This window comes from Falco cherrug, chromosome 4 (genome assembly GCF_023634085.1).
Source record: "Falco cherrug isolate bFalChe1 chromosome 4, bFalChe1.pri, whole genome shotgun sequence".
Taxonomy (NCBI): domain Eukaryota; kingdom Metazoa; phylum Chordata; class Aves; order Falconiformes; family Falconidae; genus Falco; species Falco cherrug.
Window position 1 is genome coordinate 49,150,640 of NC_073700.1, and position 13,200 is coordinate 49,163,839.

The 13,200-nt window shown below is 61.9% G+C and overlaps 2 protein-coding genes across 2 annotated transcripts; both read left to right on the forward strand.

Annotated features, from left to right (window-relative positions):
- The first annotated feature begins 2,657 nt into the window (after nucleotides 1–2,657).
- YJU2 (YJU2 splicing factor homolog) lies at nucleotides 2,658–8,823 on the forward strand. Its single transcript, XM_055709762.1, has 8 exons — nucleotides 2,658–2,735; nucleotides 3,211–3,311; nucleotides 3,631–3,775; nucleotides 4,137–4,271; nucleotides 4,621–4,802; nucleotides 5,344–5,464; nucleotides 6,474–6,639; nucleotides 7,765–8,823. The coding sequence occupies exons 1-8, from the start codon at nucleotides 2,712–2,714 to the stop codon at nucleotides 7,848–7,850; spliced, it is 960 nt and encodes a 319-aa protein (XP_055565737.1). The 5' UTR covers nucleotides 2,658–2,711; the 3' UTR covers nucleotides 7,851–8,823.
- A 934-nt stretch (nucleotides 8,824–9,757) lies between these two features.
- SHD (Src homology 2 domain containing transforming protein D) lies at nucleotides 9,758–13,141 on the forward strand. The gene is made up of 6 exons (XM_055709921.1): nucleotides 9,758–10,189; nucleotides 10,835–10,925; nucleotides 11,041–11,253; nucleotides 11,843–11,981; nucleotides 12,380–12,499; nucleotides 12,735–13,141. Exons 1-6 carry the CDS (start codon nucleotides 9,959–9,961, stop codon nucleotides 12,919–12,921), a joined length of 981 nt encoding a protein of 326 aa, XP_055565896.1. The 5' UTR covers nucleotides 9,758–9,958; the 3' UTR covers nucleotides 12,922–13,141.
- The last annotated feature ends 59 nt before the right edge of the window (nucleotides 13,142–13,200 follow it).

Below are 13,200 nucleotides of genomic sequence, written 5' to 3' on the forward strand. Positions count from 1 at the left end.
GGCTGGCGGGGACCGGGGCCTGACGGGTGGATGGGGTCGTTCGCGGGCTGTGGGGCCTGAGGGGACGGCGGGGCCGTTCCCGGACTGTGGGGCTTTGCCCGGGCTTTGGGCCCTCAGGGGACAACGATGCCTGAGGGGATGGCAGGGCCATTCCCGGGCCGTGGGGCCTGAGGGGACAGTGGGGTTTATGCACTGATCCCAGGCTGTAGGGCCTGAGGGGACGGCGGGGCTGTTCCCAGGCTGTGGGGCCTGGGGGGAATGGCAGGGCCTGAGGGGGCAGCAGGCCTTGAGGGGACGACAGGGCCTGAGTGTATGGCAGCGCCATTCCTGAGCCGTGGGCCCCGGGGAAGCCACATCTACCCTGTCCCCACTTTTCCTCAGTCAGGTTCAGCCCAGATAGCAGACAGGCCCAGCATGGAGCCCCAGCAAGGCCTGGAGGTTTAAGTATAGAATGATGCTTATGTGCATGCTGCAGCTGCGGTGAGGCCCCACCACCAGGGTAGACCCCCAGCTACCTTGGGGGATATTACTAGTATACATAACAGTTACCTGGATTACACAGTAAGCTGCTGCTGAGAGACCTTTGTCAGGATTAGAGCTCTTACTCTATGGACCACTTGACACACACACTCCTTTATTCAAGCTGTTGCCCTCACTGCTTCCTTGGGTTTTTTTCCCCATAAGTTTCAGCAGCAATCTCCAGTTCTTGCTGAGCATCACCTTGCACTGAGATCTGAGGATCATGCCCAGAGAGCCCCGTTCCATCTTCAGAACTGGCAGTTTTCTGTTCCACAATGCCAAACTCAACGTTGCACCTCCAGACAGGTGCAGCACAGAGGTCTTCGAGGGGCTCAGACACCAAAGTGGGGGTCCCAGGCACAACAGACAGCACACCATGCTCTGCAGCGTGAGGAGAGCCTGAGAGCAAGTTGTGTAGGGCCTCGAAGGGCATGGTGGGAGCATGAGGAGGTTTGGGGATGCTGTGAGTATAGAGGGACTTGGAGACATCCTAGGAGCTGTAGAGAGGAAAATGACTTATGGGATGTAAAGAAGGACTGAGGAAGGTTCTGAGGGAAGCAGAGGGGCCCCAAGGAGCGTTGGAGTGCAGTGGGGCACAAGGAGGGTTTTGGCAGGCATTGCGATGGGCCTGGGGAAGCCCTAAGAGGGCCAGGGGGTAAAAGGCAGCTGGTAGAGACAACAGGACCCTTAGGTGGGGATGTGAAAGGGCACAGGAGGTCCACAGCAGAAATTACTCCTACTGGGACAGGCAGAGCTCGTGGCATCCTGGCAGCCCTGCGCTCCAGCACTGCTGCTCCAGGTGTGCCCTCTGGGGCAAAATGGCTGACCGGCCACCTGCGTCTCCTGGCCAGCCATGACACTGAGGGGGTCACCTGGGAGAGGCTGTTCTTCCCACCCAGACCTGCTCTGCCATCATCCCCACATCCAGGAGGCGCAGGGGGGCCCTGGCTGTGGTTAGGACCTCCCCCCCCAGCAGCCACCAGGCTGTCCTGGCAGACCAAGGGGCCTTAGGGTGCCCCAGGAGCCCCAATAGTGGGTAACCCCCTCCCCAGGCCACCCCATTGAGGCACTTCTTACTGAGTGCAAAGGTAGCAGGACACAAGTTGAATGAATAAACCAACTGTTTATTAATTAATGCATACACACAGCATCCAGGAGTGAGTCTGTCACCCGGCTCAGTGCCACCTACACCCATTGTCACCTGAGGAGCCTGTCACCTGAGAAGCCCTTACTGACATCCACCAGCATGGCAGGGATGGACTGAGGGTCAGCTCCTCCTCCTGCCGGTGATGCAGCAAGAAACTAAGGAGCTGTCAGACTTCCCCCTGCTTTTTCCTTCAGGGATAGGATTCAGCAGTGGTATTTGAAAGGAAAAACCCCAATTTCACCTGTCTGTACTTCTTCCCGAACAAAGGCCTTCAGGAAATTTTCATAGCTCGTGGCTCATTTTTTAGAAAATACAGTAATAAACTATAACTTCTAAGTGAGAAACCATCAAACTCCAAACAATAAACAGTAAGTGAAGGACTTTGAATCCTCGGTTTTAAGCAAGAAACAGCAAAGTGCACACGAGCAGGCAAACTGAAGGGCAGCACAGGAGTTTCCCTCGCCAGGCAGCACTGCCGCACACACCGGCAAGCTCCCACTGAACCTTCCGCAGCACCAAATTACTCATCTACCTGCATTAGGGACAATTAATTTAATTTCTTCCCACCGCAGAGACTGATCACAAAGTGCCTCACAGAGGCCAAATACTGCAGCTGGGGGAGTATTTTGAACATAAACCCGACTTTTTTTAGCCCGTGCCCCACATGGTGAACCCTGGGTGTGGGGCCTGCCCAGCAGCCGCGCTCCGGCTGCCCACAGCTCGCAGCTCCCGCGTTGCCCCAGGTCTCCCGGCTCCAGCCAGGGCCGTGGTCGCTCCCCAGACCCTCGCAGCGGCCGGGCCGGGCAGCACCGGCGGAACCCCAGAGCGGGCCGCGGCGCTCCGGCGGGCTCTTGTCCATGGCGCAGCAGCGGGAGCGGGGCCCGTTGACAGGCAGCGGACGCAGCCAGTAGCAGACGAGGAACGGCCCGCTTGTGGCTCGTTGCACCAATGAGCGGCGGAGGGAGGTGGGGCTATCTCCCGGAAGTGGCGAGCGGTGAGGGGGGCAGCTGCTGGGTTGCACCGGTGGTTGGGGGAGGCTGCAGCCATGTCGGAGCGGAAAGTGTTGAACGTGAGTTAGGGGGGTATTTCGCTGGCTGGGGGGGTCCCCAGGCCGGACTGGCCCCTGGGAGGGTTCCCTGATCGCTGGGCTTGGTCCTGAGGCGCGGGGTGACGGGGAGTCCCTGCTCGGTTGGGGGTCCCTGAGGCCGAGGGGGGGGGTCCTGAGGGGACTCTCAGGCTGAGAGGGAGGCGGTTGAGGTGGGGATCCCCAGCCTGGGGCTCCTGGCAGTGCTTGGAGCAGGCCCTAAAATCATGTAAGGGTTGGGGGGCCTGGGGCTGAGGACAGACAGACGCCCACAGTGCCTGGCTGTGGCGTGGTCTCAAGTGCCAAACACCCCATCCACCGCACCCTGCCACGCTAGCTCCTGCTGTGTGGAGCTGGTGCCTTAGGCTGGTACAGCAGCTGGGAGCCTGCCTGCCACAGTTCACGCTCTTCTGGGTGGCTCTGTGCCCAGCACGCACACGTCTCTGCTCTGTCTCTGTAGAAATACTACCCGCCGGACTTCGATCCTGCTAAGATCCCAAAGCTCAAACTCCCAAAGGACCGACAGTATGTGGTGCGGCTCATGGCCCCTTTCAACATGCGGTAAGAGTCTGTACCAGTCAGAAGGAAGCAGCTGTAGAAGACTTCACTTATGAATTGTTTTGCCTCCATATGCTGCAGGGGAGCTGCTGCCGGCAGCCATTAGAGGTCACACAGACCAGAAGAAAAAGGGTGAGGGAGGGGGAGGTGATGCTGCGGGTGATTTTGGGTTTGTTTGAAGAGTAGGTACTGAATCTCCAAAGAAGGAAAGAACCATTGCTCAGAACCTGGGCTCACACAGCCCAAAATTCACTTGGACTTTTATTGGTCTGTTTGTTCTTTTCTTTTGATGCGTTACAGACTTGTCTTTTTTCTTTTGTAGGTGCAAGACATGTGGCGAATACATCTACAAAGGGAAGAAGTTTAATGCCCGTAAGGAGACTGTTCAGAATGAGGTGTACCTGGGGCTTCCCATCTTCCGCTTCTACATCAAGTGCACGCGTTGCCTGGCAGAGATCACTTTCAAGGTGAATACGTTCTGTATTTTCTGCACTCTTGCTTTTTGGGGATGTTGTACAGCCTGTGGACATTACTGGGTGCTGCCCCCCTGGGGAAAGGGTGTCCCAGAAAAGACTTGAGTCTAAGCATGTGATTTTTGGTGTACCTTCCCTTATCATGGCAGTTTGTAGTTCTGAAGTGTCTCGCCCATCCGTGGGTGGGCTGCAGCAGCACATCAGCTGGAGCAGAACAGAAGGCCATGAGTGATTGTCTGCCCTATGATGTAAATGAAATTGGGAAACATTTGCTTGTGGCTCTGTAAGTGGCCGCAGGATGGCTGGAGCAGAATTGCCCCAGTACAATGACTTTGCTGTCTCATTTCTTCCTTAGACAGACCCTGAGAACACAGACTACACCATGGAGCATGGTGCCACTCGCAACTTCCAAGCTGAGAAGCTCTTGGAGGAAGAGGAGAAAAGAATGCAGAAGGAGAGGGAAGAGGAGGAGCTCAACAATCCCATGAAGGTATGAGAATGTGACCTCTGCAGAAGGCAAACCTCTCTCCTGCCCTGACTGCTTTTCCCCAGCAAAGCAGGTGACTTCGTAGCTGTTGGTTTAGTTCTACAGGCTCCCAAAGTACTGCTGTGCACTGGACAGGCAGGAGGCAGCACTTTGCTCTCAGGAGTTTCCTGCTTTGTTGGAACTTGTGACAGACTGCATCTTGCCCCAGTTTTTCCTGTCCTAAGACCCCAGAGTGAGGGGGATGATGATCCTCTTACTGCTTCCAGCCCTGTGATGGGGGGAGAGGTTGTGCTGGAGATTGCTGGCAGGCTCTGCTATCTGTGCCTGCCTTGACTTACCTCTGGTCACCCAGGTCCTGGAGAATCGAACCAAGGACTCCAAGCTGGAGATGGAGGTTCTAGAGAACCTGCAGGAGCTGAAAGAACTCAACCAGCGCCAGGCAAATGTGGACTTTGAGGCCATGCTGAAGCAGTACAAGGAGTTCGAGGAGGAGCAGAAGCGCAAGGAGCAAGAGGAGGATGAGCAAGAGATGAAGTGAGTGGGCTGGAGTGTTCACAGGCATATGAAATCAGCCATGCTGGCCCTGGCTAGGCAGGGCTGTGTCTCACCCTTTCCTTAGCACCCTGAGAGCACCCAAGAGAGGGCCCAGCCTGAGGGGCCTGAGTTCACAGGAGTTGCGTGGGTGGGATGTAGTCCTGAGCAGGCTGTGGGGAGATCTGGGGCAGTTTGTTGTGGCCACATGTTTAGGGAGGTACTGGTTTGCTGTCACTGGCTCATCTGGTGGGGAGATCTGGGCTGCTGCAGGGGCCTGACTGACCCTGAGAAATGTCCTCATGTAGAGAGAGGGTTTCTGCACCTTGCTGAGGCAGCAAGTCTCAGTGCTATCAACTTTTGGGCACTGCTTGAACATGACTTCTTAAAAAACACCTGAGAAGGTGGATCCCATTGCACTGCTGCTGAATTCCAGCTCCCCTTACAGCAGACAGCATGGGCACGGTGCACAGCCGGCACCACTTGGCACAGCAGTGGAACGGAGCCAGCTCTAACCCTCTGTGTGTGGCCTCTCTCCTTGCAGAGCTATGCTGGAGCAGGCCCAGAACCGGCGGCTACTGGTAGACTCCGACTCTGACGAAGAGCCCACAAAATCGCGAGCGAAGCCTGTGGCCAAAATGAAACCTACAGATATCTTGCAGGAGGTGAGTGGGGGCAGAGGCTCTTCCACCCACAGCACCTTTTTCCCAGACCAAATCAGCTGTCCTGGGCTGCATGGTGCCTGCTTTGTCCCTGCTCTGTGCTCCGATGAAGCCCTAATGCCTGTCACGCATGAGCAGCTTGGAAAGCCTGTGTCCCTGTGCACTGGGCTGAAAGGAGACAGGGATCAGTTGGTGATTTTAGACAACGTTTGCTGACAAAGGCTGGGTGGGAGCTGCCCCTGTCCTTGCTCAGGATGTGGCTTCCCTTTCAGCTCAAAAAGGATGGGCTCGCCTTTGCCTTGGTCGTGCTTCAGGCACGTTTTCAGTGCCCTGAAAATTACAGCAGTGAAACAACTGCCTGGGACAGCCTTTCCTTTGGTTCTGTTTTGTCCGTGTTGGAGACATGCAGAACAAAAGAGCTTTCAGTGCCTGGCTTGCGAGGGAGGGATTATCCCCACAGACAGGCCCCTGCACTGCTGCTCTCCAATGTCGATCCGTGTCTGCAGGGACCTCTGTCCGGCTGGATGAATCAAAGCTGCTGTGTCTCTAAACCGAGCTGGGGTTAATCTGAGCAATGTTCCCTGGCCCGGCACTAATCCTTGTGCCTGGGGGAGTTTGATTCTGTGGCCAGACCACCTGCAGGCACGCAGTCCTGGCTGGCAGAGGTTGTGCAGCCCTGTGGCATGCATCTGGCTCCTCAGCATCCCAGGGCCATCCCACAGCTCCACAAGGCTGGATTTAACTGTCACAGGCATCGGGACATTTGTCTCCAAGGGCTGTTCTGCAGCCATTTAGATCTATATCCCTGTTGTTTGTTTAGCTTGTGCCAGTCGCTGCCGTGCGGGGTGGGGTGGGGGTGGGGGGGTGGGGAGAATACTCGCTGCTGCTCTGAGCAGCTATCCTCATGCCTTTTGCTCTTTGTGCTGCTGTTTTCACCACTGGTCCTTCTCCCCCATCCCTCTGCCTCCCCTCTGAGGCCAGAGCACCCTAATGCCCCTGCTCTGCTCTGCAGGACCCTCAGCCCCAGAGTAAGAAGCTGAAGACTGAGAGCTGGGAGCGGAGTGTGGGCAAATTGAACACCAAGCCCCAGCTGGCCGGGCTGGTGACAGTGAGGAAGCAGAAGCCAGGTCCTGCCCTGGCTAATGGGACAGAGAACCGAGGCACCACGGCCACCACCGGTAACTGCCCACGTGGGAATGGGGTGGCCTGAGCTGGGCGGTCAGGGAGGGACCTGGCAGCACCCAAGTGGCTTTTAGCACTGTCTTCAGAGCCTGAATGCTCTTAGCTCAAGTCCTTGTTGTGAGGCAGATGGGGCCGTGATGGTATAAGAACAGAGGGTTGTCCCTGTTTCCAGGAGATGTCCAGGTGGAGGAGGGGTTCCTTCCTGGCCATTGGCGGTAAGCCAAGGCCATGGAGACAGACTGTCAGGGTCAGGAGCTTCAAAACAGCGACTCGGTGTGCAGTTATAATGCTGAGAACCGTCACAACAGTGAGATATGAACATGAAAGCAAGAAAATGGCTTTGGTTGGGGCTTGATTATAAAACCTGCCAAACTGTTGGAGTTTGTCAGCTTTAAAGAAGTGGTGAAAACAAGCAGAAAGGCTTTCCAGCACCTCAGCATTCACAGCCCCAGGAAGTCAAAGCATCCGTGGATTTGGGAAGGGAGGTGATGAATTGATTAGTTCTGGGCTGACTGGCCCCTAAGCCTTTGGCATAGTAAGTCCCTCTGCCCTCAAGGGATCCCTGGGGAAGGACAGCTCTTGTAGTTACCCCATTTTTTTATATTCTTCCCCCAGCCACCTGCTCGTGGCTGCTGGCAGGGTCTGTTTAGCCAGATTATGCTGGAGGAGCTGCCCGTTTTTCGAGGACTCGAGGTGCTCTGCCTGTGACGCTGCCTCGCACTCACAGCTGGTGTGGTCAGAGCTGAGAGCCAGCTCCCCTTCCTTTCCAGCAGCTGAGATCTCCCCGGGGGTTGCGGAGGGAGAACAGGGTTTTGCAGACCTTGGGCCAGCCTTGCTGCTTCCCATCATTGCCACAAGGCGGAAGCAGGAGGCTCCAGCCGAGGGGGTGCGGGGTCTCCTTGTCCACCCGATTTAACCTTGCTGTCCTCATGGAGATTCAGGCTGGGGGAACGAGGCACAGCTCGGACTCTGGCTCCCGGCACCTCGTTTCCAGCCGCAAGCAGCCAGAGCAGCGATGCAGGCTTGTGTTTCCGCGTGGCTGGTTGTGCCGAGCCGGCGGGGTTGGGGGGCCATGGGGAGGGCCCTACCTGATGGTGTCTGTTCTCTTGCTCGGCTTCCAGGCTCGTTTCCCACAGCAACGGGCACCACGTCCTCCCTCGGCTTGTTGGGGACGTATTCGGACAGCGAGGACAGCCCGAGCGACTGACGAGCCCCCAAGCCAGCGTGGAGCAGGGATTGCAGGAGCAGGGACTGCAGGAGCAGGGACTGCAGGCTGTGCCCTGCTCCTAGCTGACAGCAGCTGCTCCCGAGCCCCATGCAGAGCTGGCATCGCAGCCGGCAGGCCCAGCGGGGTTTCCAGACCATCTGGAGTCCCAGCGCCTTCACCTGCCTTGGCCCGGCATGTGCGTCCATCCTCCAACAGGGACAAGGCCCCAGCCACCCTCACTGGCTGACACTGCTGGTGGACAGAGCCCTGATGGGCTGGTGGAGAAGACCCCTTCCTCCCAGGAGGGTCTGGCTGCTGCCGCGCAGCCAGTGGAGAGTGCTGACGCTGTCCCAGGCTGGTCATGCCCAGATGTAGCTCTTGGCCAGCCCTGGGAGCAGGATGTGTCCCAGCTCTGCACCCACAACGTGTTCAGAACTGCTGGGGCCAGCCAGGACTGCGTCATTTCTCCATTCTGGTGGCGCCCACTGCCCTCACCTCCGTGCTGATCAGGCCCTGGTTTGTGACACACTGACCTCCCCCATGGTGGTAAAGGGACCTCAGGGCCTTCCTTCGCTCCAGCCCCTTGTCCGAGCAGCGGTAAGGCAGGAGCTGAGCACCCTTCTGCTGTGGGAGGACTCGCCACCACCACTGCTCTAGCCCAGGGCAGCTCCAGACCCCCCACCAAGGGCTCAGATCCCACCTTTGTGGGGTGAGCCCGAGTCCCCCAGTGTTTGCTGGTAGAAGTGACATTTCCCACAGCACAGACCCAGGGGACTCGTCTGGCCATGCACTGTGGGGCCAGGGCTGTCCTGGCTGGGCTGCCACCAGCCCCCTTCCCCTGCCCAAGTCCTCCCGTGCCCCAGCTGTCCCCAGCAGCTTGGTGACAACACCCCCACGCCGGTCAGAGAGCAATTGGGTTTACTCTGCTCACTGGCAGCCACAACCCGGTAATAAATCAGATGTGTCAGAGCCACTTCTTCGTCTTCCAGAGCAGTAATTTGTACACGGGCGGTGGGTCCTGCCCGCACGCCTCTGGCAGGGGCAGCCCCAAGGACCCCCACCCCATCATACGGGTTTATCCACCCTCGCGCACCCTCCTGCCCCAACCAGGGCTCAGTCTCCGCACCCATGTCCATTAACTCCCTCCTTAAGGCACCCACATCTAATTAACGAGCAGCTTCTTGCTAATTAACCCGCTCACAAAAAGCGCTCTGGCATGGGCTGCAGGGCCAGGGCCTTGTGGAGCGTTTCTGAGAGCCGGGGAGAAAACCCAGCCCCCCCCCCCCCCCCGCCCACCCCGTCCCAATTAGCATTCCCTGCACGAGTGTTGTAATTAGCCTCTTCAAATATTAATGCTGGATATTGGGCTGAGCCCTGGGGTTGGTGTTAGATGGGGTCTGTCATGAGCAAAGCTGGGGGGCCCTGGCCATGCAGGCCCCCCCCAGCCATGTCCTCCTCCCATACATGTGCCCCCCCCGCAGCTCCCTGCACCCCGACCCCAGGCCGGGATCCCAGGGGGGGCCCTTTGTTCTGGGAAGACAATACAAGGAGCCTGCTCGGTGCATGGTTGGGGGGTACCGGCCCTCCTGACCCCCCCGTGTGGTCCCCGGGGCAGAGGGGGAGGCAGGAACCCCCATGACAAGCTCCCTGGGGGGGGGCTGACCCTGTGGTTGGGGGCTCCATCCTACCTCCAGCCATCCGAAGCCCCCAGGCTTGGTGCCCCCCAGCTCTTTCCCTGTGCCCTGACCCCCCGGAAGCCCGGGGGGGTGGCCTGTGCCCCCCGTCGGTGCCCGGGGCTCCCGGTGACTCCCCTTCTCCCACTGTCGCACACACGGGGGGGCCCGTCCCGCTGTCACTCGGGCGTCCCGGTGCCCCCATCACCGCAGAGGAGGGCAGCAGGGCTCCCGGCGTGTCCCCCTCATTGTCCCCCGCAGAGTCCCCGGTGCCCGTCCCCCTTCTCGTGCGGGTCCCGTCCCCCCACCCCCGGCGAGGCGGGTGCGGGGGGGCCGGGGGCTCCGGTCCGCGCCGCGCGCGGCGGCGACACAAAGCGGCTCCCGGCGGCGGCGGGGGGGTCCCGGCGCGCCCGCGCTCCCGGTGCCGGCCCCGCCATGGCCAAGTGGCTCCGGGAGTACCTGGGCCGGGGGGCCCGGCGCTCTCCCCCCCGCCCACCCCAGCCCGACTACAGCGGCGGCGAGCGCCGCCCCACCGGCACCGGGAGCGGGGCCCCCCCCGGCGGCCCCCCCGGCGCTGCCCTGCGCGGCCCCGCTGCCTCCCCCCGGCACCGGCTGGTGCGGGTGGGGGGCGCGGGGCCGGGGAGCGGCCCCCGCCGGCTGGAGCAGGTACGAGCGGGGGACACGGGGGACACCGGGGCGCGGGGGGGTGGGGGGCAGCGAGGCAAGACCCGGGGGAACGCGCGGGCACCAGCGTTGGGGGGTGAAGGGACCGGGTGGGTGCAGCGGGGAGGGGGGGCTGGGGCGAGGAACCGGGGGGTACCGGGGAGCAGGACCTGGGTGAGGGCGGAGGAGTGCGCGTGGGGCAACTGGGAACGAGCGGGGGGACTGGGGGGCAAGGAGCGGGGGGGCACAAGGGGGATGGGGGGGGAGGTGGGGAAGGGGGCTTGAGGACCCAGAGGGGCTGGGGAGAAGGACCGGGGGAACCGCGGGGGACCGTGGTCGGGAACCGGGAAGAGCCAAGGGCTCGGGGGGCAGCAGGGCACCCCGGGGAAGGACCTGGGGACACGTTGCGGGGGGGACGACACTGGAAGGGGGCTGGGGGCGGTGGAGTCACTGGGAGAGGGGGAAGGGGTCCGGGGACAAAGGGACCCGGTGGGAGGGAGCGGGGAAAGGACCGGGGACACCCACATCAGGGGCTGGGGGAGCCTCCAGGGTCCCGGGGAGGGGACCCAGGGGCTGGGGACCTGGGGGGGGGGGGGGCAGTGGGGGTCGCGTCCCACCCGGGGTCCCACCCAGGGCGCCCCCCCGCAGGGCCCCGGTGAGAGCGAGTACTCGGAGCCCTTTGAGGGAGAGCAGGACCCGGCGCCCGAGGGTGGCTGCGAGGAGCCCGGTGAGGCCACAGGTGGGTGACACCCGGGCACCCCCCAGCACCCAGCCCCGCGGGTGGGGGTCCCACGGCCAGGGGGCCTCCCACCCATCCCGGCCTCGCTGCCTCTCCCAGCCTTGCCTGTTCCCAGGGTGCCCCCAGCAGGGCGAGGGCCGGCGGGCGAAGCCGCGGCGGGGACCCCAGCTCTATGACACCCCCTACGAGGAGTGGGAGACGGCAGGGGAGGGTCCGGGGGTGCCCACCGCCCGGGAGAGCCGCCTGCCCCGCGACGACGAGCGCCCGGCCGACGAGTATGACCAGCCCTGGGAGTGGAAGAAGGATCACATCTCGCGGGCATTCGCAGGTGACAGCATCCCGGGGGACTGAGTGTCACCCCAGGGTCCCCCCCAGCTCCTCTGGGTACCACTCCTTACCCCCAGCATCCCCCAGCAGCCATGGGTGCCACCCTGGGGTTCCCCAGCCCCGTGTCCCCCAGCTCCATGGGTGCTACCCCGGGGTCCCCCAGCCCCACGTCACCCAGCTCCATGGGTGCTGCCCCAGGGTCCCCCAGCTCCCATGGGTATCACTCCTGCCCCCTAGCATCTCCCAGCACCCCTGGGTACCACCCTGGGGTTCCCCAGCCCCACATCCCTCAGCTCCCATGGGTGCCACCCAGGGACCCCTGGCATCCCCTGTCACCTGGGGATAGCACCCCTGGGACCCCAGCATCCTGTGGCACCCATGGATATCATCCCAGACCACTCCTGGCCCTAGCACCCACCAGCACCCATGGGTCCCACCCCTTGGGGGCAATGGGAGACCACGGCAAGGCAGAGCCGCGGTGGGGACATCTGGGACATTCCTTTGTGGTCTGGCACTGAGAGGTGCCCCCCAGCAGCAGGCAGGGGTGCTGGGACCCCACAGTGGGGTGACACCCCCGTTTGTCCCCGCAGTGCAGTTTGAAAGCCCTGAGCGCTCCCCCAGCCTGTCCCGGCAGCTGCCGCAGCCCCCCCGCCCCCCCCCAGGTGCCAGGCCAGGCTGCCCCCCCAGCCCCAGGCACGTGGACACCTCGCTGCCCCTGGAGAAGCAGGCGTGAGTCTGGGCGGGTCCCTCTTCCATGGGGTGGCATCAGCATCCCAGTCCCGCATCATGGTGTGGAGGCAGCCCTCAGGGGTGAAGGGTCCACCACAGATGGGTCCCCATGGGGTGGAAGGTGCCCAATGACATGGATGGGTCCCCATAGGGTGGAGGGTCCCCATGGGGTGGTTGGCCCCTTTGACGTGGTTGGGTGCCCCATGGCATGGATGTGTCCCCATGGGGTGGTTGGTCCCTTTGACGTGGTTGGGTGGCCCGTGGCACAGATGGGTACCCCATGATATAGGTGTGTCCCCATGGGGTGGAGGGTGCCCCATGGTGCAGATGGGTCCTGGGAGGGCCCCGGTGCTGTGTGCTGGGGTGATGCACACAGGGTGCCACATGCCACCACACAGCTGGTACCACGGCCCCATTGGGCGGGCAGGCGCCGAGACGCTGCTGGCACTGTGCCGCGAGGGCAGCTTCCTCGTGCGGGACTGCGAGACCAGCCCCGATGACTACTCGCTCTCGCTCAGGTGAGCGCAGGGCTGGGGTGGAGTGGAGGGTGGGGGGCACAGGGACAGCCCTGGGGACAACCTAGGCATGGGGGGCATCCTGGGTAGAGGGGCTGGGCTGTCAGCATGGTGCTTGCATCCACATGCTGGCGTGTGTTCACGTGTTCCCCAGTGACGCACGTTGACATGCACCTGCGTGGGCAAGGGGTGGCCATGCCCTGCGCTGCGGGCCTCAGTTTCCCCTCCCCACCTGCAGGAGCAGCCATGGCTTCGTGCACGTGAAGCTCACGCGAACACGGGAGCAGCACTTTGTGCTCGGCCGCGCCGGAGCCGCCTTCCCCTCGGTGCCCGAGGCCGTGCGGCACTACACAGCGCGGGCACTGCCCGTCCGCGGCGCCCGCCACCTCTCCCTGCTCTACCCCGTGGCTGTGCAGCCCCTGTGACCCTCCCCAGCTGTGCCCTCTCCCCAGTCCTGCAGCAAAGCCCCCCCATTAAAAGCCGATGTGCAGCCCCTGCCTGCTGCGTGCTCTGCGGCATGTGGGCATGGTGACGCTCTGGTCCCTCTTGAGGCTCAACTCTATGGTGCCTCCGGGGGAAGGCATGACACCCTCAGGCAGGACGATGTGGTGGCCCTGCCACCGGTCCCATCCTGGTCCCAACACTTGGGTCCTGCCCTTGTGCCCACTCCCACCATCTCCCCAGGAACCCAGAGGTCCAGGTGA

Excerpts from the sequence above, each read along its gene's own strand:
- YJU2 (XM_055709762.1), top strand. The coding sequence starts at position 2,712 with ATGTCGGAGCGGAAAGTGTTGAAC. Across the intron at positions 3,776-4,136 it reads TGGCAGAGATCACTTTCAAG|ACAGACCCTGAGAACACAGA; the intron begins GTGAATACGTTC and ends TTTCTTCCTTAG. Across the intron at positions 6,640-7,764 it reads AGGCACCACGGCCACCACCG|GCTCGTTTCCCACAGCAACG; the intron begins GTAACTGCCCAC and ends CTCGGCTTCCAG.
- SHD (XM_055709921.1), top strand. The coding sequence starts at position 9,959 with ATGGCCAAGTGGCTCCGGGAGTACCTGGGCCGGGGGGCCCGGCGCTCT. Across the intron at positions 10,190-10,834 it reads GCCCCCGCCGGCTGGAGCAG|GGCCCCGGTGAGAGCGAGTA; the intron begins GTACGAGCGGGG and ends GCCCCCCCGCAG. Across the intron at positions 11,254-11,842 it reads CATCTCGCGGGCATTCGCAG|TGCAGTTTGAAAGCCCTGAG; the intron begins GTGACAGCATCC and ends TTGTCCCCGCAG.